Source organism: Volvox carteri (assembly GCF_000143455.1).
Source record: "Volvox carteri f. nagariensis unplaced genomic scaffold VOLCAscaffold_51, whole genome shotgun sequence".
In the NCBI taxonomy this organism is placed as follows: Eukaryota; Viridiplantae; Chlorophyta; class Chlorophyceae; order Chlamydomonadales; family Volvocaceae; genus Volvox; species Volvox carteri.
In genome coordinates, this window is record NW_003307594.1 from 848,593 (window position 1) to 871,679 (window position 23,087).

General features: G+C 59.6%; 2 protein-coding genes across 2 annotated transcripts; one reads left to right on the forward strand and one right to left on the reverse strand.

Annotated features, from left to right (window-relative positions):
- Positions 1-2,525: 2,525 nt before the first annotated feature.
- Positions 2,526-10,355, reverse strand: VOLCADRAFT_119092 (uncharacterized protein; the record flags this gene model as incomplete). The annotated part of the gene is made up of 11 exons (XM_002955438.1): positions 2,526-3,342; positions 3,698-3,826; positions 4,460-4,575; positions 4,838-4,976; positions 5,172-5,466; positions 5,711-5,793; positions 5,871-6,138; positions 7,367-7,594; positions 8,078-8,870; positions 9,307-9,602; positions 10,103-10,355. Coding segments are annotated over 11 exons (3,417 nt in total), but the record flags the coding sequence as incomplete, so codon positions are not given.
- A 122-nt stretch (positions 10,356-10,477) lies between these two features.
- VOLCADRAFT_96377 (uncharacterized protein) lies at positions 10,478-20,919 on the forward strand (the record flags this gene model as incomplete). Its single annotated transcript, XM_002955378.1, has 15 exons — positions 10,478-10,541; positions 10,957-11,046; positions 11,825-11,838; positions 11,929-12,001; positions 12,456-12,647; positions 13,058-13,120; positions 15,390-15,444; positions 15,752-15,945; positions 16,312-17,586; positions 17,845-18,305; positions 18,743-18,997; positions 19,266-19,415; positions 19,591-19,724; positions 20,232-20,472; positions 20,677-20,919. The coding sequence occupies 15 exons, from the start codon at positions 10,478-10,480 to the stop codon at positions 20,917-20,919; spliced, it is 3,504 nt and encodes a 1,167-aa protein (XP_002955424.1).
- Between the last annotated feature and the right edge of the window lie 2,168 nt (positions 20,920-23,087).

Sequence of the window (23,087 nt, forward strand, 5' to 3'; positions counted from 1 at the left end):
GGGGTGGGGGTGGGGGGGGGGGCGCGCCATGCGTCCGGTAGGGTTGGTTAGGTTGGGTGTAATGCGATGGGTGTAATGCTTTGTTGCATGTGTGGGTGTGTAAATCGAATGAACAAATTACTGCAGCAGTCTTCCTATGTGTGTATGTATGTCCCTCGCTTGCGGATTGTTCGTTGATGATGGTGTCAGATGTGTTGTGTTGATGAAGAGTGTCTCTTTTTCCAAAGTCGAAGTCGAAGTGAAGAATACGCCGTACACTGGAGAATGTCGGGGCGGGGGTTTGCCACGTGCATTGCGTAAGTGCACGTGTGTGTGTCGGAGTGGTTTCGGGGCGGCGGCCGCCATGCCGCCTGTTAGCGATTGGGGTCAGGAAAACACACACACATATATGTACACATACATTCATACAATACACATGTATACATATATATATCCGGGGTGATGTGTCATGGCGGTGGCGGCGGCGGCGGCGGTGGCGGTTGTCGTCGCAGGAGTCTCGTTTGTAGGTGGGCTACTGACCTAAGGGGGGGGGCTGTAGGGCCCACAATTTTCCACAATTTTGGGTCTCTTCCCCTCGGCGGCGGCACCACCTTACTGCAGATCCGAAGAACTGCTCCGAAGAGGTTTGTAATGGTGTGTGATAGTGGTTTTCAAGGCTTTCAGGGTCCTTCAGCCCCTACAGACAGTTTGTTCCCTTTCCGCAGAGCAATGATGGCCAAGTTGTATCGTGGCTCAGGTTTAAGGATCCGTTGTGCGTGTATGTATGTATGTCCGGGGCGTGGGCTTATATGTGACCCTTTCCCCCCCGAGTTGCCATCCCTCCTCGAGTTGCCATCCCTTACAGCGTTGATGCGTTTGTGTGGGTCGAGTGAAGCCGCGGGATGGGGGCCATGGGGACCGGGGGGGGCCATGGGGACGGGGGGGGGGGAGAGAGGCGACTCCTGTCTCTTGTTTAGGTACTCCTTGTTTAGGTACTCCTACCCAAGCCGTGAATGGAGGTGAATGCGTTGCTGGTCGTGGAGGTCTCCCGGGGGGGGGGTCGCGGGCAAAGCTGGTCCTGGTGACCCGTGTAGATCTGTATATACATATATAGATCTGCCCTAGAGAGAGAGGGAGAGAGAGAGAGAGAGAGACATACATACATAGATAGGTACACCCGTGGGGAGCAAATACCGGCGCCGTGTCTGACACAACTTTGCAAAGCAGGCAAGGCCATGACGATGGAAAAACGATTATGCGGGCGCGGAGGCGGCGACGGGAGAATGCGAACACTTCTCTACAGTGACATGCAACTTGTACGGAGGTAGTCGTACATAGTGTATTTACGAGACCAACTAGCCAACCAACCCAACCCCCGGCTTCCGGCGGCTTTTGGCTCTCAGGATGTTAAGGACCCTGCTAAGGCACTTTTCCACCTTTTGCTGTGGCGGGCGCCAAGCCGCATTTTTGTTTTTCGTCTTAATGTAGCGAGCCGAAGAGTCTCTACTTCTCTCGATTCGAAGACCCTGCTCGTGTCTTGGTAGAGATGGTGTACTGTGAACTCAGCAGCCGCGGTAGAGCGATCTTTGCGGCATGGGGCTTGTTATCATTGCGGTGCTTTTGAGGGGGCGAGGGTTTTGTGGGTGGGTGGGGAGGGTGTTTGGTTTCCTACGTTCTTACAAACGCTTTGGATAACACAACACAACACAACACAACACAACACACAACGCAGAGGCGGTGCGGTACGACCGGAAAGTCGCGGAGAGAGAAGGGGGGGGGCATATCGCGTCCCGATTTCCCGGCGGCGCATGTTTGTTGTTTCTACGCGGCCTTCCCTAAAACATGTCCCATTACATGTACGGTCAGCAGTACGGTCAGTTGTACTATTCGTAGCTCGCTTCGGAGGCAGAGTTACTCGTGCACCACTCACTTACCATTCCCCCTCGCACATCACGGCTCAGAAGATCACTAAAATACATACATACATACATACATACATACATACATACATACATACATACATACATACAGGCAGCTCAGGCGCCCTGTAGAACCCGCAACACACCACACCCGCACCACGACAGGGGGTGTCTCTCTCACCCTCTCTCTCATACTCACTCTCGCTCTAGTTACGCGGGGATTTAATCCCCCACTCGCGTACGAACCCGCTCGGCGCCGTTCGTTGGGTTCGATTCCCGGAATCATCCACTCATTGCCACATCACACTCAATCATGCATTCATTCATTGATTGACACATTGCTGGTCGTTTATCCGGAAGTAGGAGAGGAGGGGAGGGGGAACACACGCGGGTGACTTAGCGTTACGAAACACACGTATCTCATCCTTTGGAAGCACCTACCTCCGTACTATGGTACAGGCAGCAGCAACAGTTGCCACAGTCCATCATTGCCACAGAGACACCCACACACACGCTCTCATCGCGGCGGGGGCAACCCCCCTTCCACCCCAACCCCCACCGGGCCTCCCCTCCCCCTCCCCTCCCCCTCCCCTTCCCCACACTTACACACGCGTGGGAGTAAAGGAATTAAAATACCAGCGGGTCTACGTCCTGAAAGGCCGCGTGAGCCAAGTCGGGAATAACACCCACCCGACAATACAAGTCGCCAAATTCCCCCGGGGCCTCAACACCGACCCCACAAGAGCTCTCATCATTGCGGTGCTCGTCATCTCGCGCTAGCCGTACACGCCGTACACTTCCCGGTCCCAGCAGCGCCTCCAGCGCCGCCGCCGCGGCGGCTGGGTTGCCCTGCTCCAGCAGACACCGCCGTATGAGCCTGCCGCACCGCGCCGCCGCGGCCGACTCCAGGGGGCCTTCGCCTGATGCCGCCGCCGCCGCCGCCGCCGTCGATCCCGCAGCGAAATGGCGCTCCCACACGGCCACTGCCACGAGCTGCGCCGCGGGGTAAGCATACATGACGGCCGCATTGTGCAGGAAGCCCGGCAGCACCGTCATAAGGCCCCGGGTGGGCTGGAAGACGCCGCCAGGGAGCGCCGAGTGCTCGGCCCACAGCGCCGAAACCAGCTCCAGGGTGGGCGTGGATTGGAGCTCTATTAGCCTCGGAGGCGGAGGCGGCGGCTGTGCCGATGGTGCAGTTCCTTGCCGGGTGGATGGGTTTGGTATCACCGCGGGTGGTGGTTGTGGTGCAGCTGTTGTTTGTGGTGGTTGTGGGTCCGGCGGTTGCGGTACTAACCGAAGTCGTTGCACGTCCAAGTGGCCGTTGAGGTTCATGAGCAGGTCAGCTGCTGCAGCTAGGCAGTGTTGTTGCAGCTCCAGCCAAGTGGTGTGACGGGAGGGGGTGGCGGCTACGGCGGCGCAGAGGCGGGGCGGCAGCCTCGCACCGCTGTCCACACGTCCCGGGCGGGCGGGCGGGCACGGGCGGGCACGGGCGGGTCCAGGACGGGTCCGGGCGGTTCGTTAGGTGTGGTGACAGAGAGGAAGGGAAAGGGGGAAGGGTGGGAGAGGAAAATGCAGGAAATGGGGGGAGGGGAAAGAGGAACGGGAAAAACTGTACGACTGAGGGGGAAATAAAACACATCAAAGAGGGGGGTCACAGGATGGAGAGGTGCGAAAGGGGGGAAGTCCTGGGGGAGGACAGCCACCCCACCACCCTCTTGCAAACCTCTTGCAGCCCCCTGCCCTGGATTTACCCCTCTACACACATACACACACACACACTCTCCCCTCAAATGCCCCACCTCACGACGTGGCATGACAGCTGGGAAAGGACCCACGGGTCCGCGAACCAGCGCTCTAATATGTGCGACACCAGCTCCAAGTAGTCAGTGGAGCTGTAGCAGGCGTTACTGTCGGGCAGTGCGCCAGGGCTGCATGTACGGAGCGGTGTGCGACAGTTTGGGGGGTTTGGGTAGGTGGGGGGAGGGGGGAAGAGAGAGTGAGTGTGTGTATCTCTGTTTAAGTGTATGTGTATGTGTATGTGTATGTGTATGTGTATGTGTATGTGTATGTGTATGTGTATGTGTATGTGTATGTGTATGTGTATGTGTATGTGTATGTGTGTGTATGTGTATGTGTATGTGTATGTCTATGTGTATGTTCACTATTTACGGGATTGGACTCCCGACGGCGTTGAGTAGTGAATGAGGTGGAGGTCACGTCACGGGGGGGTGGGGTGGGGGATAGACAGACAGACAGACAGACAGATAGACAGATCAATAATGGCCACGCAGCACAGGGGGCCGCCCACGAGCCCTTGCCTCTGCGGGTGTTTGCGTGTTGTGCGTGTGAAGTAAAACCCTAAAACCCTAAAACACAACTCTCAATACCAAAGCACTGGAACAGAACGATAAGTGGTTGGATTAGTTGACAGTTTTAGTGCCGTACTTTATATAAGACGGTTAGGGGGGATTGCGGTGGCAAGGACGCGGTGGTAAAACCCATCAGAGCGCGGTCCCTCCCCAGACTTTTCACCACATCACGGCACACATGACGCGCCGTACCTGTACGACATCATGTAGTGCAGCGCGTGTCCCAGCTCATGCACCAGCGTGCGGATGAGTCCGGGGTGCTCCGGAACCAGATAGCCGCCTGCCCCTGCCCCTGACCCGTGGGTCACCTGACCCGCGGGCAGGTGCAGTGCAACATGCGGAACACATGCCCCCGAACCGAGGAGATGGGTGACACCCCTCTCCCCCCGACCCCGGCATAGGGTGGCTGGCGGCTGAGTGTTACACGTGCTGGATGTTGTTGCACCCGCGGCTCCTGCGGCACCCGCCCTCCCCTCCCCCTCCCCCTCCTGCTGTCGTGACCCCTGCTGAAACTGGCTCTGCTGCTCCGGGTGCTGCAGCCAGGGCGCCGTACCGCTGCCCCCATCGTACCCCACGAACCCGTGCCTGCCAGGGTGGCGCGTGGGGGGTATTGAGGGTTTGGGGCCTTGAGCCCTTCCATTCCCTCGGGGTAAGGAAAGGACCCCCATGCGGTGCGAGAGTAGCAGTGCACCAGCTGCAGATGCCCCCACTGCGGCCCCGGCATGGCACGACAAGGGGATGAGGGGTCACAATGCCTACCGGCCCTACCTCATACACACCCCTCCCCCCTTTTTTCCTCCCCCCCCCCCACCTCACCCCCCCCACACACACACACACAACACCTCCCCGCACCCCCCGTCACGCCACGTCATCAAGGGGGAGGTCCTTCACCCGGGAGCCTCACCTGATAAGGACAGTGTACGGCAGATCGCAATCCGGATCCAAATACACGTACAACACCCCCAGGAGTTCCCCCGGCACCGGCCCGTCGGTCCTTCCGCTGCCGGTCATGTTGCTGCTACTGCCACTGCCACTGCTACTGCCACTGCTGCTGCCAGACGCTTCCCGCAGCTCCAATCGAACGATGCTGTCCGGATGCCGCCAGAACTCCCCGGGTTGGCACTCCCCCCGGTTGGGGGGGACGGGGGGGGAAACACGTAACCCCAACCCGAACACGTGGGACAGCTGACGGCTCAGACCTGAATCCGGAGGGAGCTACGCGTGTGTGTGAGTGTGTGTATGTGTGTATGTATGTATGTGTGTATATATACGTGTACATGTGTATGTGTGCCTATGTGTGTAAGTGTATGGGCACACGGGGAGCGGGGAGTTAAAGGAGAGAAAGAGGCGAGGGGGAAATTGGGGCGCGCGGAGTTGGGGAAGCAACAACACTTTCTCCTCCCCTGTCGTAAAGAGCAACGTGTAATACACAGGGGAACTCACCCTGCAACAGCCCCTCGATGCTGAAGTACGGCGCCAGCTCCCGCCATTCCCGGGCGCTCAAAGGGGGGTTTCGCCGTACGGCCCTACACACATATACATACATACATACATACATAGATACATAGATACGTACACGCGCTCGTTCGAGTCCCGCACTTACACGAGGAAGTCAACACTGCCCCGCAAATGGAGGGGGTCACTGTCGTACACGTCTCCCTCCCCATCGCCACCTTGCTCCACTCCAGAACAGCCGCCACTACCACCACCACCACCACCCGCAGCCACCAGCTCCTCCTCCGCTTCCCCCCCCTCCACCTCCACCAACATCTGCATTTGTAGCCGCTGCAAGGCAGCCACCTCCTCCTCAGCCAGGGGCCGTACGGCGGACAGGATGTCGTACAGCAGCATCAGAGCGACCCGCGGGTCACCTATGCGGGGAAAGCGAGGGCAGGCGCCAGCGTGGGTGAACATTGAAGACCGTTCCAGCCGAGAGCAATAGAGACGACCATCATCTGGGGTCTTCAATACTGAGGAGACCCCTTCCCCCTCTCCCCCTTCCCCCTCTCCCCCTTCCCCCTCTCCCCTCCCCCTTGTGCCGCCTGGCCAGGTGATCCCTCGCTTAGTCGTTTGTTTCGCGCTTCGCCGCCGAGCTAGCTGGGTCGGGTTGGTTGGGTTGGTTGGGTTGGTTGGGTTGGTTGGGTTGGTTGGGTTGGTTGGGCCAGGGGCGAGTTAGCTGGCGGCGGGGGGCCCCGCCGGCTGATACGCATGTATCAGCTAGCCGCGCAGCAGCAGCAGCAGCAGCAGCAGCAGCAGCAGCAGCAGCAGCAGCAGCAGCAGCAGCAGCAGCAGCAGCAGCAGCAGCAGCAGCAGCAGCAGCAGCAGCAGCAGCAGCAGCAGCAGCAGCAGCAGCAGCAGCAGCAGCAGCAGCAGCAGCAGCAGCAGCAGCAGCAGCAGCAGCAGCAGCAGCAGCAGCAGCAGCAGCAGCAGCAGCAGCAGCAGCAGCAGCAGCAGCAGCAGCAGCAGCAGCAGCAGCAGCAGCAGCAGCAGCAGCAGCAGCAGCAGCAGCAGCAGCAGCAGCAGCAGCAGCAGCAGCAGCAGCAGCAGCAGCAGCAGCAGCAGCAGCAGCAGCAGCAGCAGCAGCAGCAGCAGCAGCAGCAGCAGCAGCAGCAGCAGCAGCAGCAGCAGCAAATAACCCGGATCAGCAAACCTCTACTTTACTTACTTTCACCGCCACGTCGGCCATGTAGACTGTCCGATTGCATCATATTACACTTTCCGATACCCTCCCTCCTTTGCCGCCTCTAGGTTTACACACCACCTCTGCGGCTTCCGTTTTCCTTTTTTCTATCTATCTGCCTTATACAAGTCTTTCCTTCCAACTAGGCGGCTTGGTAGTTCTTCTGCTGCGTTTTTCGCCTTCTGCTGCTTTCTTTGGACTTTGGATTTGCCAGCTAGTCCGTCATTCGTCGTGCAACCCGGCTACGGCCACGTCGCCGCCAAGATTACGCAGATGACATGGAGGCAGTGGTCATCTGTAAATTTCCCTTAGCAGCATTTATTCTCCTTCTCCTGGACTACCCGTCTATCTATCTTTGGTCTATCTGCTCCATTTGCCAGTGGTTGGTTCGTCTTACCCCCCTCTCCCCCCACCCCCACCTGCCACGGAGTCCCCCGCCATTTTCAAATGGGCGTACGACGGCTGTTGCAGGCAATCCGCCAGGCGGTCCCGTAACGGCCGCATCAGGTCCAGGAAGCGCAACGCGGCGGAGGCCTGTGACCCGTGGGTCACTGCGTGCACAGCTCGCCGCACCTGGCTGCTGGGGTGCTCGGCCAGCAGCAGCCCCGTCAGCGCCCCCGTCAGCCTGAGGGCCCACAACCGCCCGCCTGGGTTAGGGGCGGGTGGGGGTAGTGTGGGGGTTTTAGGGGGGCACATGGAGCAGGTTACGGACGGAGGACAGAGAGACCCCCCCCCCCACATCCCCCCCCCCTCCCCCGAGGGGCCCCCCGTGCGGGCGGCCACCCCTTGGGGCATACCCTAGTCCGACTCTGTGAAATAACGTAAGAGGTCAAGGTGGCCGGGTGGTGGTGTGGTGTGGTGGAGAAGATGGAGGACATCCCACCACAGGGATCAGTGACTATGCCATAGCGCCTACGCAGCAAGAGCTGGTAACAGCAAAGGGCGAGGGGGGGGGATGGGCGGGGTTGGCCCGGGGGGCGAGGCATCTGCGAAGGTGGTTGTGGAGGCTGCCCCAACTGGTGGTGGCCTGCGACGGCGCTATTGCGAAATGATCGTCTAAGCCCGGGGTCTACCCCCCTCTGTGAGTGACCAGTATCATGGCACACACACTTTGTCGTACTTTGCCGTACCTCGTCGACGTGCACGCCGTGTCATGGCCGCCACCGGGCCCAGTTCTATCTTCGCCACTTGCTCTCCATACCCCGCAGTCGCAGCGGATGTCTCCGTGCTGCCCTCCCCGCCGCCGCTGCCGCCGCCGTTGCTGATGCTGCCGCCGCCGTCACCGCCGCCGCCGCCGCCGCCATCGTACCCATCAGGTGGAAGTACCAGCGGCAACGTTACGCTCTCGCCAGCCCGCGCCGCCGCCACCTCCGCTTCCGTCGCCGGCGTCACGTGGCGCGCCAACAGCGGGTCGCCGCGCACCTCGCTGTCGTGCAAGACCACCAGTGGAACGGGCGTGACCCGTGGGTCAGATAGCGCTGCCCGGAACGCCGCTATCAGCCGCGTCTCCAGTCGCTCCAGTGCGGCTCGCTCCTGTCGGTCCTGCTCCGACAACGCCGCCGCGCGCGACACTGCCTCCGAAACCAACCTCAGCTGACCGCCGCCGCCTCCGCCGCCACCTGCCGCCGTCGCCGCTACCGCTTCCATGCTGCCTCCAACGCGCCCCTCCAGCTGATCCCTTCGGGCTCCAGCGGCATCGCCACCGGTGGCGACAACCTCCTCCGGACCACCACCACTGCCGCGTGTGCTGATCGACCTTTCCCCTCCGCCGCCCCTCTCCGCGTCTATGACCCGACGACAATGCGGCGGTGGGGCAATGGCTGATTCGGCTGCTTCCACTGCGGCCTGCTGGTGGTGCTGGTGGTGGCCCCCCGGGCCGCTGCTGTGGGCCGCTAACCTCATTGCGAGGAGCTCCTCCACCGCCTGCTCAGGGGGTGGGGAGCCGAGCCGGAACAGAACCGGACCGGTGACCGCGATATCCACGTGGTAGTGGTGGCGGTGGTGGTGGTGGGGTCGCAGCCTCACAACGAAATGGGGCCGCCGCGTTGGACGAGTCAGCAGTCCCCCCCCTCCCCCCCTCCCCCTCTCCCTCACACACACACACACACACACCCGGGGTGGGACTACTACTTCACCCCTCGCCCCTCGCCCCCGGGCCCCCACCCGCCCTCCGTAGCCACCTTCCGAAAGCTCTTAGTCTCAAATGGACCTACCGAATACTCTTCACTTCTCTTACAACGAGGTCCTGCTAACCACCCCTAACCTGTTAAAACCCTAAAACCCTAACCCCCCGCTAACCACCCCTGCTTTTTTAACGACCCCGCTAACGGTGAACCTCTGTGCCCAGTGCAATCGCCACCTGCATCGCCCGCAGCGCTCTCCCCGCCGCCTCCCGCCACTGCCCCTCCGCGTGGTGCTCTGCGCAGTGCTCCGCCGCAGGGCGCAGCCAGCTGACCGCCTCGTGGTGACGGCGGACCAACCGGGCAACCTCCGCTGCTGCAGTCCTAGCAGCAGCCACGTCGTCCACCGCCGCTGTCTGGGCCGTCGCCGCCGCGGCGGCGGCGGCAGCGGCCGACGGCGATGATGATGGCGACGACGATAATAGTGATGATGCATACGGGAGTGCGCCGCAGCCGTCTGCCTGTGCCTGTGCCTCTGCAACGCGACGCGACGCGTGTCAGGACGGCAAAAGGCGATGGTGGCAGGTGGCCCTGACACGCACCCGCTCATTGACTGGTCCTGAGAGCCCTCGCCCCTCATCCATCTTCCCTCTTCCCGTTTTTCTCTTTCCACGCCCCCCCCTCTTCCTGACTTTCAACCCCGCATGATTCTACCCGCAGAACCTACAACAGCCTGCACCTTTTGCATATCTACGGCATTGACGTACTTATATACATATAAACGTACATACATACATACATACATACATGCATACATACAGAAAGACCGGGTGACCAATCTCCCGTCACGCGAAACACACACATGTCTGCTGCGGGCTGCCGTACGTACGATTAAGGTACTAACACCGACGGGGGTGAGGGTAGTGGGGGAGGAAGGATTTATTTGCAGACGTGCAGGGTTTCGCCGTGTTGTTTCGCCGCGCATTTTATGTCTGTCCGTCCGATTTTCCACACAGACCCCTGGTACCTGATTACCTGCCAGCAGGTCCATGCACAGCTGCAGCTCCTGACAGTGCGCCACGATGCGGGCAGCGAGGGAAATGAGATCATCGGGGGAATGCAGTCCAGGGAGGCCGTAAAGCCCAGGCGCCAATCGGCCTGTCTCTGCGTCTGGCGATGTCGTCCCAGACGCCGCAGCTGCGCTGCCTGCTGCCGCTAGGAACGCGGTCCGACGAATGTAAGGGAGTTGACATCTTATGTGCACATGCGCATAGTGCGCATTGTTTGGCTGTGTGCGAGGACAAAACAGCCGGTTGCGACTCAAGGGGTATGCGAGCTTCCATGTTCTTGTCCTCAAGGTTTGCATCGCGTAATAAATTGGATGTCTGGGCCACCACTCATTGACCAAGTATGGACCTGCAAGCAACATGTAGTTCACAGACTAACGTGACGTACACGCGAAGTCGAATAGTCGGTGAGGAAACAACAACGAAGAATGGTTGCACGTAGTTCCGGCTGAAAAAGCTCAGATTTTAAATGTCCCGAGGTTGTCAAAAGTGGCTTATGGTAGACGCAGCGACAGCCCGGCGGCACATCGTCAACTTTGAAACCTCTATCCGATGGTCCGTTTGAAAAATAGGTACAGAAACACTTTGGATTGCATCACTTGGCTGGCATAACAAAGGAACGGTGAAGGTTTTCAGAAAGGCCGGGCGGTTTGAGCGTCTTGCCTCGCTGCGCGCAGATACCTTTTGGTGGAGGTGACATGGAAGGACGGCAAGGTCGATGAGACATGCAGTAAGCATTTCTACCTACCCATCTTCAAGGTCCCTGGATTATGTACAGCGCACACCACATAACCCGGCTTTTGCTTTCCACATTGTCGACAGCTGAACTGGTGCTCTTACAAGCGATGCGCGAAAGCGTGGCTCAAAACTTCGGTGACTACGGGATGGGGACCAATATTGCCAGTCTGCAAGGTGCGGTGGTATTTCAGATGGCCGGCCGACAGCCAACCGACCACAGTCTGACTTTACCTCCCCCATCCGCCTCTCCCCCACGCCCGGTCACCACGCTCTCTACACCGGGCACTCCAGGCGAGGCAACTAACTCCGGGAAAATGTATTTCTTGCATTGGCACAAACACATACATACATACATACATACATACATACATACATACATACATACATACATACATACATACATACATTTGGAGTGGCTGCGTAGAGTATTGGCAGTCTGAGTCGGGGTCGGGAGCACACAAGACTAACCGACTTGTGCTGTGTGCTCCCGACCCTTGCGCTGTGTTTCGGCTTCGGCCCCCGGCTCTCGCGGCCCACAGTGTAATCTAAGTCATACATACATACATACATACATACATACATACATACATACATACATACATACATACATACATACATACATACATACATACATACATACATACATACATACATACATACACACATACACATGTGTCAGGGAGCGGTGGGGTACTTTTCCGTCGCTCCGTGTCCCACGGGTTTACGTCTACGTGGGTTCTCCTCCGGCTGACCCACATGGTTCAACTGGACCGCCGTACTTGTCGTACCACATGGACACCCCACATTCCTCGGTGCTCATTCCTGCTTCTACTGCCCGGTCATGCATGCATGGTGGTGGTGGTGGCGGTGGTGGTGGTGGTGGTGCTATTGCTTGTGGCAGTCAAGTACTGGAGCCCCTACACGGGACTGAGCATCGTGCGTTGCGCCACAGCCGAACGCGAACGGGTGAGTGTAAGGAAGTATGTGTGTAACCATCTCCCCACCCCTCCCCCCACACCCAACCCCTCCACACCCTAACCCTAACACCACACATAGGTGATTACGTCACTGGCCCTCATGACCCAGATCAAGCAACGTCCGGCATCGGTGAGGGTGCTGCGGCTGGCAGGTGGAGTGAGGGGGGGGGGGAGGGTAGAGGGAGGGGGGTGATGCAGAAGTGGGGGGGGGAATGTTCTCCCAAGGGACTGTGTTTTGGGGGAGTTGGCGCCTGTGGCGGCATTCATTCGGGGTCGGTGGGATCGTAATCCCGGCGTGAGTGGGTGAGTGAGTGAAGGGGGAGGGGGAGGGGGCACACCACGTAGCTAACCGTGTTTATGTTTGAGCATTTATGTATGCCTTTGAGGTGAACTCCCCCCTCCATACACACACACACACACACACACACACACGGTCCCTATCTCCCCGCCCTCGCCAGGAGTTGACGCGTTAGACATTGTTCGGCAGTTGAGCTTTGCTTCACTCGCCGTCCCACATGGTTTCCCCCTTCCCCGCCCTCTCCACTCTCCCCCCTTGCTTTACATCCCCCCGCCAACACATACATACGTACATACATACATACATAGGCACCCTGGCGACATGCAGAGATGCCGCCTTACAGCTCAGTGAGTACAAATTGAGGCAGCTGGGGAGGATCTCCACACCGCCACTACCGCCATCCGGGCAGCAGCAGCAGTCCGCGCCGGCTAAGAAACGGCAGCAGCAGCAGCAGCTGCTCACAAAGCAGGTCTCTGGGGTGACACTGGGCCGGGTGGGGGGTGGGGGCAGCAGCAGGAGGCCAGAGAGGGAAGCACACTGGGGGGGTTAGACCCCCTAGCAACCCCCGGGAGAAGAGGAAACGTCCAGGATGTGTGTATGTGTATGTATGTGTGTCTTGTTCCCCGGGTGTTGGAGGTTGGGGGACATAACAGCTGGTTGGGCTCCCCAACGGTTAGGTGGTTACGTAGGTAGGAAGGTAAGTAGGTAGGTGGGGGTTTGGCAGACCGGCTCATACCGCTGGGGTGTGTGTGTGTGTGTGTGTGTGTGAGAGAGAGAGAGTGTGTGTGTATATGTGTTGCTTTTCATTCCTAGCTCTTCCGTCGCCTTTACGTCGGCCCCATTCCCCCTCGCTCCCCCCCCTCTCCCCCCCACACACACATCCTTACTCCAAACCCCCACCTACCCGCAGCAGCTGGCAGTCGCAGAAGATCTCCACTTGCAGATAAGTGCCGTAGAGCTGTAGCTGAAACAGGTAAGAAGAAACGTACGTACGGTAGTGCTGTGTACGGCGCCCAATACTGTTGTTCCACCCCTCTCTCGCTGCTGCTCCTGCTGTCATTGCGGGTACTGCGGTACTGGCGGTTGTGGCAAACCCAACGCCGGGGCACCCCCCTGGCTCCCCCAGAGAGAGAGAGAGCATTCTCATCAGGCGATGTGGGCGGCTGCCGTCGGCGGCATTAGCCCGGGTGATCTTATCCCAGTTCTAGTCACTAACACATCACCTCTCCCCACCCACCCACCCACTCACAGTTCACTTATGTATACACACACACGCACACCCCACCACCACGACCACCACCACCAGCGGGTCTTCACTGCCTCCTCCCACCCCTCTCAAACCCCATTACCCCGCGATTCTTTCCGTGGCGTCAGCTTCACTCGCTCGTGGTGCGTGTCTCCCCCCCTAATCCCGCTATCTCCACCCCCTCCCCCCTTTGGGGCCCCACTTGAACAAGGAACTAAAAAGCGCCCTTGGAAAAGGAACAAGACACAGATACACAGACATACAGACACACAGACACACAGACATACAGACATACAGACATACAGACACACAGACATACAGACATGCAGACATACAGACGTGGGCGGGAGGGCTGACGGGGTCACCTGCGGACTTTGCTGGCTTCCCGCATCCCGGGGGGTGCTGAGGGCCCTAAAACCCTAGAGCCCTTCTGCTGCGGTCGCGCGTGGGGGGTGGGGGGTGGGGGGAGGGGGGAGCGCAAGCAGACCCGGGCATGAGAGAGGCCCACAGAGGAGGGCCCGTGTAGTGGTGGTGGTGGCGGCGGTGGGGGGGGGGGGAAAGGGGGGAAAGACGAACCACGAGCGAGTGAAGCTGATGCAACGGACACGGACTGTTGCGCCAGAGGGAAAGAAGGCATAACTAACCAGTCGGCGGTTGCGAAGCAGTCCTCGCCAAAAGGGGAAAGGGCGGAAGGTGAAGGGGACTTATCTATTTGCTTACCGGGTCCGGGCGGTGAAGAGGGGGGAATACGCTGTGGTAGTGAGAGGCACAGGGGGGCGCTGAGGACCGGGTGAATGGGGGTGGGGGGGAGGGGAGGAGGGGCGAGGCCCGCCCACATTATCCAGGGCCGCAAAAGGTCCCCCGGGACGGTGTGTGTGTATGTATGTGTGTATGTATGTATATATGTATGTATATATGTATGTACATGTACGTATGGGGGGTGGCGAAGTAGGTGGGTAGGCGGGAGGATGCCATGTTGTAAATTCACGCGGCCTTGCCCAAGGGTATATGTGGCTGGGCGGGAGTGGTCCTGTAAGGGAGTGGTCCTGCTTCAGGGCGCGTCAGAGCAGGGCCTGGTACATATATATGTTTGCAATTAGAGTGGGATATGGTTGGTTCCTGGCGCGGCGCTCAGTTGCAAGCTTGGATGTGCTCTTGTGGGGGAAAGACCCACGGGCCAACAGGGATGTACTGAGTCAACCGGCCAACGGCTTTTGCAGTAGGTTCCTTCGCTTGTAAAATGCGGAATTATCTCCGATGCTTGACTTTTGCATGGTTGTACTAGGGCCACCGATGGTGCGCGGGCTGAAGGCGTCAGAAACGCGCGAAAGTTGTACGAGGAAAAGAGCTTTAGCGCCACGGAGCGGAGCGGGTGCTTTATGTGTCCTGCCATTTGTAAGGATTTGTAAGGATAAGAAAGATGCTGATTACTTTTGCGATTGATTGTTGTGGGCCGGTCCATTGGCGATGCCAGTCTGTGACATGCAACGAACCTGTCGCTTGTACGGCATCTGCGCGGCTCTATGTTGCGCCACAACAAGAAAACATGTTTCCTGGGGTTAACACGTTTAACGATTAACATGTAAAAACTCGTTTCTTAACCTGCTTGTCACCCACATTTTGGCGGTTCTTGTTTAGTGCCGTGTCTCCACGCAAGCTTACGAGTAATTCCAGAGCCGTGGCAAGGGCGCGGATAAACCTGCCTGTTGAAATCAATTTTACCCCACGAACACGTTTCTGCAAGATACTGTCGCCGGGCGAGTCCTTCGTAAGGGTGGACTGCGCTTGGAAGGGAACGATGCGCAAATAGGCGGCGCGACCCCATTCCTAGGCAACCATGATGGATTTTATATCGATACAAGCTCCAGCGTCTCGGCGCGCTTTCGCTATCCGGCCTCTACTGCGACGCACCTTTGGTCATCTGCCAGGTCCGCGAAATACGGTTGCGCTCGCAGCGCTCAGCCACACACCTGCTAAAGTTTCTGGCTTGACACAGGCTTTGCAGGAGATGGACCCAGCTCAGAGGAGCAGGCCTGTACAGGGCTTGGCCGGTAAGTAATTTGTCCTTGACACAGTGCACGAATTTCCCCAGAATCTCCTTTGCAAGGCACGGTATCTATGAAATGTGGTGCCAAGTTTCTGCGACTAGCGCTTTTAGCGCTGCAGGCACTTCCCACTCGTGAGGTGGCAATCGCGGCAAGACTTGCATGCGCGTGTCATGCATGACCAACAAAAAGGAGATATAAGCATCAGCGGGAACCTGACAAACAGTATCCTATCCGGCTGCTATAGAACCGCCATAAACATGCCAAATCGCCATGCCTGATGATTGCATCTCCGTCGCGTTGTGTCATACAGGCCGGGAGATGATTACATATCCTATCCAATGAAGAAAAGCAGGAGCCATAACTCTATGGTCCAGACCACTGAAACCGCGCTGGAGGCTGAGGACGAATGCGGTTACGTGGTCACCTCCGCCCCGGACAACACCTACTGCGTTATTGACCCAGATAGCGAAGACGACGCAAATTCAGCTTGCGGCTGCGATAAAGGTGGCTCACACGAGGACAGCTGCTGCTGCCCTTACAACCCAGCCCCGATGCAATGTCACCTCTCCGCCACCAGCAGCACTGCATTGTCCTCGGCACCGAGCGGCGTGTCCTCTCCGTCACCGCCTGCGCTCCTAGCCCCCGGCCTTACGCGATGTGGCGACTCGGCTGATTGCCACCAGCGGCTATCTGCACAGCTTGGGTTTCCGCCAGCCTTTGTGAACGGAGCCGGAGCTACATCATCACCACCACCAGCGCATCACGCGCAGCAGCAGCAGCAGCAGCAGCATCAACACCAGAGCCATATAGCGTCGGCGGCAACAACAGCAGTATCAGCTTTACCTGCCGGCCCCGCGGAAGCGGCGGCAGATGGAGGAAACACTGCCGAGAGTGAGGGTGCCGATGGGGGCGGCCTTACGGGCGTGTTTGGCTCGGTATCTCCAGACCAGTGGGCGGCTTTTAAGGTCGCCGTCAGCGGCGGACACGACGCCGTACAAGCCTGTGCCGAATGCAGTACAGGCTCCGCCGGCGTCGTCGTTGGCGTGGAACCAAGCTCTACCGCGCACCGCCACCAGTATCCTCATCGTAATCGTCGCCATTATCAGCTCCATCAGCTGTATATGCCCCGACGGGAAGAGGGTCAGGCGAGGAGCTGCACCACTGCTGCCGCTGCCGCCGCTGCCGTGGCGGTGCTTCCACCAAAGACAGCTGCTAGCGCCGGGCTTGACGGCGTTGTAACGCCGGCGGCGGTGGCGGCGGCAGCGGCTCCGGACTTATTGACGGCGGACATCACCCTGATGGCTAAGACCGCCGCGGGGGGTTCCGGAGCCGACTGCAGCGGCGGCGACGGCGGCGGTGATGCTGTTGGTAGTGTGGAGGTCGTCGCAGATCAGGGCACCTCCCCCGGCGGCTCCGCGAGCTCCATCGCGTCCTTATGGGCTGCCGTGACCAGCATGGCCGGCACCGCAGTGTACGACAGTACGGACGATAATGCGCAGGCGGGTCAGATGCTGAGCCGCTACCGCGGCTGGTCTAATGCCGCCGCCGCTGTGGCTGTTGCTGCCGCTCCGGCGGCGCCCGTGGTGGCGCCGGAGTCCGCGCTTCGCGCCGGCGCCGCCGGCGGTGGCGGCGGCGGTGGCGGCGCCAGCGCCGTTCACCGCCTCCGCCACCACAGCGCGCCGGCCCCGCAGGTCCCTCTGTCGTACACACATCAGCACCAGTACTCTCACTCCATCCTTGCTCAACCCCCTAATGAAAACAACTTACCAGCAAATGCCCGCACTGTACGGGACAATCAATTAGGTGTGGACTTGGCCGTACACCGCACTCACCAGGTCGATGTAACGCATCCCGCCCTGGCCGTTTTGCCGGAGGATGGCGGCGGCGGTGGCGGCGGCGGCGGCAGCGCTGCCTTCAGCCAACCGGGAAGCCCGGCAGCAGCGGCGGCGGCAGCGCGTACGGCATCGTGTTCCGCAGACCTTGGCAGTAGCAGCTCCCTCCTGGCGGCTCGCAGTATGCTACTGCGGGAGTGCTACGACCCGGAGTCGCAGCCTCCGCTCGGTGGCTGTAGCAGCAGCGCGAGTATGACCGTCGACGGGTACTACAGCCATTGCGACGGCCTTGACCACGGGTATGGCGGCGGCGGTGGCGGCGGGGGCTACATTCGGGCTGTAGCGGCGGCGCGGTCAAATGCGCATTCCAGGTTCTCTGTGGATTTACATCATATCCCCCGCCAGCCGTACGGTCAGCAGCAGCAGCAGCAGTCACAACAACAGCAGCAGTTACAGCAGCAGTTACAGCAGCAACAGCAGCAGATGCAGCAGCGCGCGGCAGCAGCGGCAGTAGCAGCACAGCGCCAATCCCTCAACGCCACATCTCCCTCCCGCCGCCGCGGCGGCGGAGCTTTACCACACCAAGCTGCGTCGTACACGACGTACGGTTACCGTCGTGCATGTTCCTCGCTTGCTGCCCTAGAACAGTCGAACGCCGCCGCCGCCGCCGGCGTCGGCGTCGGCGTCGTTGGGTTGAGCAGTAGCAGCGACGACGACGACGAATCGGAGCTGGAAGGTCATCGCCTGCTCACGGCGTTCCGTACCCACACTGGATCGATGACGGCACGTAATACGGGTTGGGGACTGCTAGGAACCGATCCGGGACCCATCACTTTCGGGATGGAGCCGGCGCGCCGCGACCCGTGGGCAGTGGCGACGGCGGCGGCCAGTGCTGCAGCGGCGCACGGCGGCGGCGGCGGTGTATCAGCGGTTGGCCATGGCAGCTTTCATAACGCCGGCGGTGGTACGGCGAGTGGTATGGCGAGTGGCGAGGGTGGCGGAGGCAGCGGCGAGATGGCCGGCAGGCGCGGGGTACGCGTGTGTGTGTGTATGTATGTGTGTGTGTGGGAGGGGGGGGACTGCATGCGGCGTAGTGGATTTCGCTGACCTGCCGTTGTGACTGATATTTGCGGGGGAGGGGGGAAGCAGGGGGGTTGTGCGGGGGGGATGTGTGTGTGTGTGTGTATCTGTGTCGGCTGTGCATGTTCCCGCGCCTCCTCTGTTGCTCCCCACTGATGGATGACGTCATAATACACCGCCGCGATACCTGTGTATGTGACGCCTCCCCCTCTCTCCCTCCCCTTCTCTCCCCCTCCCCCTCTCTTCCCCCCCCTCTGTCTTTTTACGGGAAGCCGTCCCCGTGTGCTGTCATCTTGCCACGACTCGTGTAACGCCTCTTGTAACGCCCGACATGACGTCGTCAAAACAAGACCTGTAAAACACGCCATCGCGTAAATTCTGTTTTGCAGGAGGGCTGCGGCGGCGGAGGCGGCGGCGGAGGAGGAGACGGTAGCGGTGTTGACGGCAGCAGCAGTTCAGCTACTCCTACTGCTACAGCTACAGCTACAGCTGCGTCTGAGGATGCCGTCGGTGAGGGATGTCATCAGGTGCTGCCGGCGGGGCGCTGCCGTAGCAGCTACCACCTGACCAACTCGCATGCGGCGGTGGAGCTGTTCCTCCGCCTCAACCACGCGCGACAGACTATGGACTTTGTCAAGAGACAGGTGAGGCCCGTCGTGTGTGTGTGTGTGCGTGTATGGGGTTTGGGGGGAATGGGGGGCGGGGGGTTTGGGGGAATTTTGGAGGGGGGGGCGGCAGGAACATGTTGGGACTGTACGACAGTGTTTTTGGTGTGTGAATCTTGGGAAGTCGACAAGAGGGCACGTACTACGTCGTACAAGATTCGTACGTATTGCTATTAGCCAGGGTTACGGGGACAGGGTCGCCGTACTTGTTCCCCCCCTCTCCGCTTCCCTCTTCGCCCTCTTCGAGTTGAAAACCCAACCCAAGCTCCCGCCTCCACCTCCGCCTCCACCTCCGCCTTCATTGACCCGCTGCACTAAGCTGATCCTTTTGACGTCATGTGGTGTACGGCACCTGCAGACCCAGCTATTTGCCAGCCTGGATAAGGCGCACATGACAGTGTGGGAGGCCCTCCAAACACTGAACGAGCTGCGGGAGTATGAGGCCGTACTAATGGCGGAAGGCGGGGAGGCGCAGGTATGTGTGTATGGATGTGTATGTATGTATGTATGTATGTATGTATGAAAACACGCACATACCTACGGAGTCACACGTCATTCATTTGCCTTTCCAGGAGATCTCTGAGCTGTCTCTGTTGGATCACGCCTTTCAAACTGCCGAGCTGTGCCGGCTGCACCACCCCGACCTGGACTGGCTGCATCTGGTGGGCCTTGTGCACGGCCTGGGGAAGCTGCTGGCGCACAGGAGGTGGGGAAGGGGGAGGGGGGAGGGGGAGAGGAGGGGGAGGGAGAGGGAGAGGAGGGGGAAGGGAGAGAGGAGGGGGAGAGGAGGGGGGAGGGGCGAAGGAGGAGGGGGGGAAGGGGGGGAGGGGGAAGGGGGAGAGGGAGGGGGAGTACTTCATACAGATGTGGGTTAGGGGGTGCTGGAGGTGGGTTCCGCTCCGCTCCCAGTCTAGTCGCCTTGGGGAGGTGGGGCCTGGCTTGTGCGTGTGTTTGCCTGTCTGCCTTTCCCGCCTTACATCTTCCCCCTTGCTCCCTACCTCCCCCCCCCTTCCACGCCCTCCGCTCTACCGTACCATTCTGTACTGCTGCCCTCTGGCTTCTCTTCGTCTGCTTCTTCTTCCTCTTCTCCTTATTTTGCGTGATCGTCTCCTTTTCCGTCACTTTACCCCTCGATCCCTCCCCCCTCCCTTACCCGCACAACAACACACACATACACACGCACACAAACACGCACACACACGTTCACGTGCAGGTTCGGTGCTCAGCCCCAGTGGGCGGTATGTGGCGAGACCTACCCGCTAGGCTGCCGCTTCTCCCCGCACATCTTGGGCAGCCAGTACTTCACCGCCAACCCCGACCGGCGGCGGCGGCTGTACAACAGTCCCACGGGTCTGTACGCGCCGGGGTGCGGTCTGTTCAATATGGTCATGTCCTGGTCAGCACCCGAGTACCTGTACCTGGTGCTGATGTTGAACACCACGCACATGCCACAGGTACGACATTTACATGTATGTACGGCATTACGCCTATGTCGTACGGTTGTTGTACGTTTTCGCATTATTTGTGTAGTGCGTGTAGGGGGACGAGAGCTCCAGCTCCTTCTACCAAACCCCCTCCACATACACACATACACATACACGCGCACCCTCCCTTCCCCTCCCCCCCCCCCGCCGGGCCCCCCTCCGCCCCCCGAGCAGGACGCGCTTTGGGTCCTCCGTCACGCCAAGTTCTCGTCCCTCACCCGCCCGCATTCGTGCTACCTGCCGCTGTGCTCCGCGGAGGACCTGCGCCGTCTGCCGCTGCTGCGGTCCTTCCAGTCGCTGGCGGCGTACCGCCGGGTTCCCCTCCCCGCGGGGTTCGCGTTGCAGGGGGAGCAGCGGACCGCCTACTACTCGGGCCTCGTCAGAAAGTACTTGGGGGAGGGGGCTCTGCACTGGTAGCCGGGAGGGCCCGGGGAAGGGGGGGAAGGGGGGGGGAGTGAGAGGGAGGGGGCCGGAGGGGAGAGACGGGGGAGTAAATGAGAGACAGTGCCGGGGTGTTGTGTATGTATGTACGTATGTATGTATGTATGTATGTGGCTGAGGTGGATGATGCTGGGGGTGATGTTGGGGGTTTCAGAACCATTGGCGGTGGCGGTGGTGGTGGTGGTGGTGGTGGTGGTGGTGCCGGGCTGGTTTGGGGATGTGGTCATGTAGTGGAGGAAGCAGTGCTGGTAGTGCACTAGGGGGCGGGAGGTACGGGATGTGGCGCGCTGGGCTTCTCCCCCTTCGCCCCCTTCGCCAACCTCCCTTAGCCCGCGTGTGCCCGCCGCCTATCCGCCTGTCTGTTTGTCTGTCGTGATGTCGTGGCGTCGGAGGCTCTGTGGGGGAGATGTTGTGGTATGTGTGTGTTTTGTGGGGGACCCTCCTTTTTTTCTCCCTCCTTTCCCTTGGATGGGTCGATTTGTTGTCGTACAACACGGCATGAGTCCCGAGTTGGGTTTTAGGTCCAATCTCCCCCGCCCCCTTTTGTGCGGCTCGGGGGAGTGGGGGGCGCGATGGGGGGATTGTTTCCTTTCTTATCGCCTTGGAACGATTTGGAGATTTGATGGACACGAAAAGAGAAATAGAGAGATAGAGAAAGGGAGGGAGAGAGACAGGGGGAAGATATATTACAAGCGAAGTGCACAAAAATCAGAAGAAGAGGGTAAGAATGAGTGAGTGCGCATCAAAGAGCAAGATGTATACCTAAATATATATCTATCGAGAGAGAGAGAGAGAGAGAGAGAGAGAGGCGTATAGAGAGCTAGGGTGCCCAGCTTTCCGCTCGTTTTCAAGGCGCCAGCACGCACGTACGGCAATTACGTACGGCGAGAATATTGGATGAGGAAAGAAAACCATCTAGTTGGGTGGCGAGGCGAAGTCATCCGCGTCTGCAGCCGCCGCCGGTTTACGTTCCTTTAAACCCCCCTAATCTCCTATCTCCCTCTCCCCTGCTCGGAGGGGGGGTAGGTTTGGGACTCTGACCTGAGGCTGGGCTTTAGCCGTACAACAGGGGTATATGCTATATGTATGCCTGTCTGTTATCGTGTATGTCTGTCTGTGTGTCTGATTGTGTGTCTGTGTGTGTATTTCCAGCATCCTGTGTCGCCACATTTGCCGCCACCGCCACCGTCATCATGAGCGTCAATCGCTCCCGACGGGCGCCTCCAGTGGTGGGGAGGCGAGCAGTTCGGCGGGGGAGCGTGCAGCTCTGTGTGTGTATGTGTGTGTGGAGGTGGAGGGAGGGAGCGGAGGGAGTGGAGAGTGTCGATGTCTTTTTTGCCGGAATGTGTGTTTCGTGAGCGCGCGGGCGCCCGCGTGTGTGTGTATGTATGTGTGTGTGTATGTTTGTGTGTCCGCAAGGATGCTCGGTGCGCGCAACCCCTCACCTCCTCTCCCCCCTTCCCCCTCCCCCCTCCTTCACCCCGGGGTCCCCAATATTTGAGGTCCCGGGGAAGAGGCCTCAAACCCCTCCAGCTCGCATGTCTGTCTGTCTGTCTGTCCGTCCGCCTGCCTTTCGGAGGAACCATGCTTTCCCGAAGGAAAGGCTGTAGCTCGGTTTTAGGGTTTTGCCCGATTAATAATGGAACGCTGTTCCGTCAATTTTGCAATGGCTTCTGTCGCGGGAGGCGGCGGCGGTGCGAGGAGGCGGCGGCGGCGGCGGCGGCGGCTCCCGTCTGGACGTCTGGGGGTGAGATGGGGCGTCACATGGGGTGGGGCCCGGTGAACTTGTGTGTGTGTGTGTTTCGTGTGCCGTACGTTCTGATGTCATCTTATAGCAGAGGCTTATCACCAGGTTATCACATTGTTATGTAGGATTGTTGGGCCCGAAGAACACGAGGAGGCGCCGGCGGTACGGCGTCGTCCATCATATTGTACGGCACCCGTCACATCCGACAGAAGAATGGTGGAAGCGATGGCAGTGCGCAGCGGCGGTTTGGGAATTCCCCTACCGAGGGGTAAAACGGGGGGGGGGGAAGGGAAGGCTTTTTGGATGGGTCTGCGAACTGTGGAGTAGTGTGCACATCCTCATCGGATTTAAAGTAGGTGCGCGTGCGTACACACACATCGGATGGATGGATGGATGG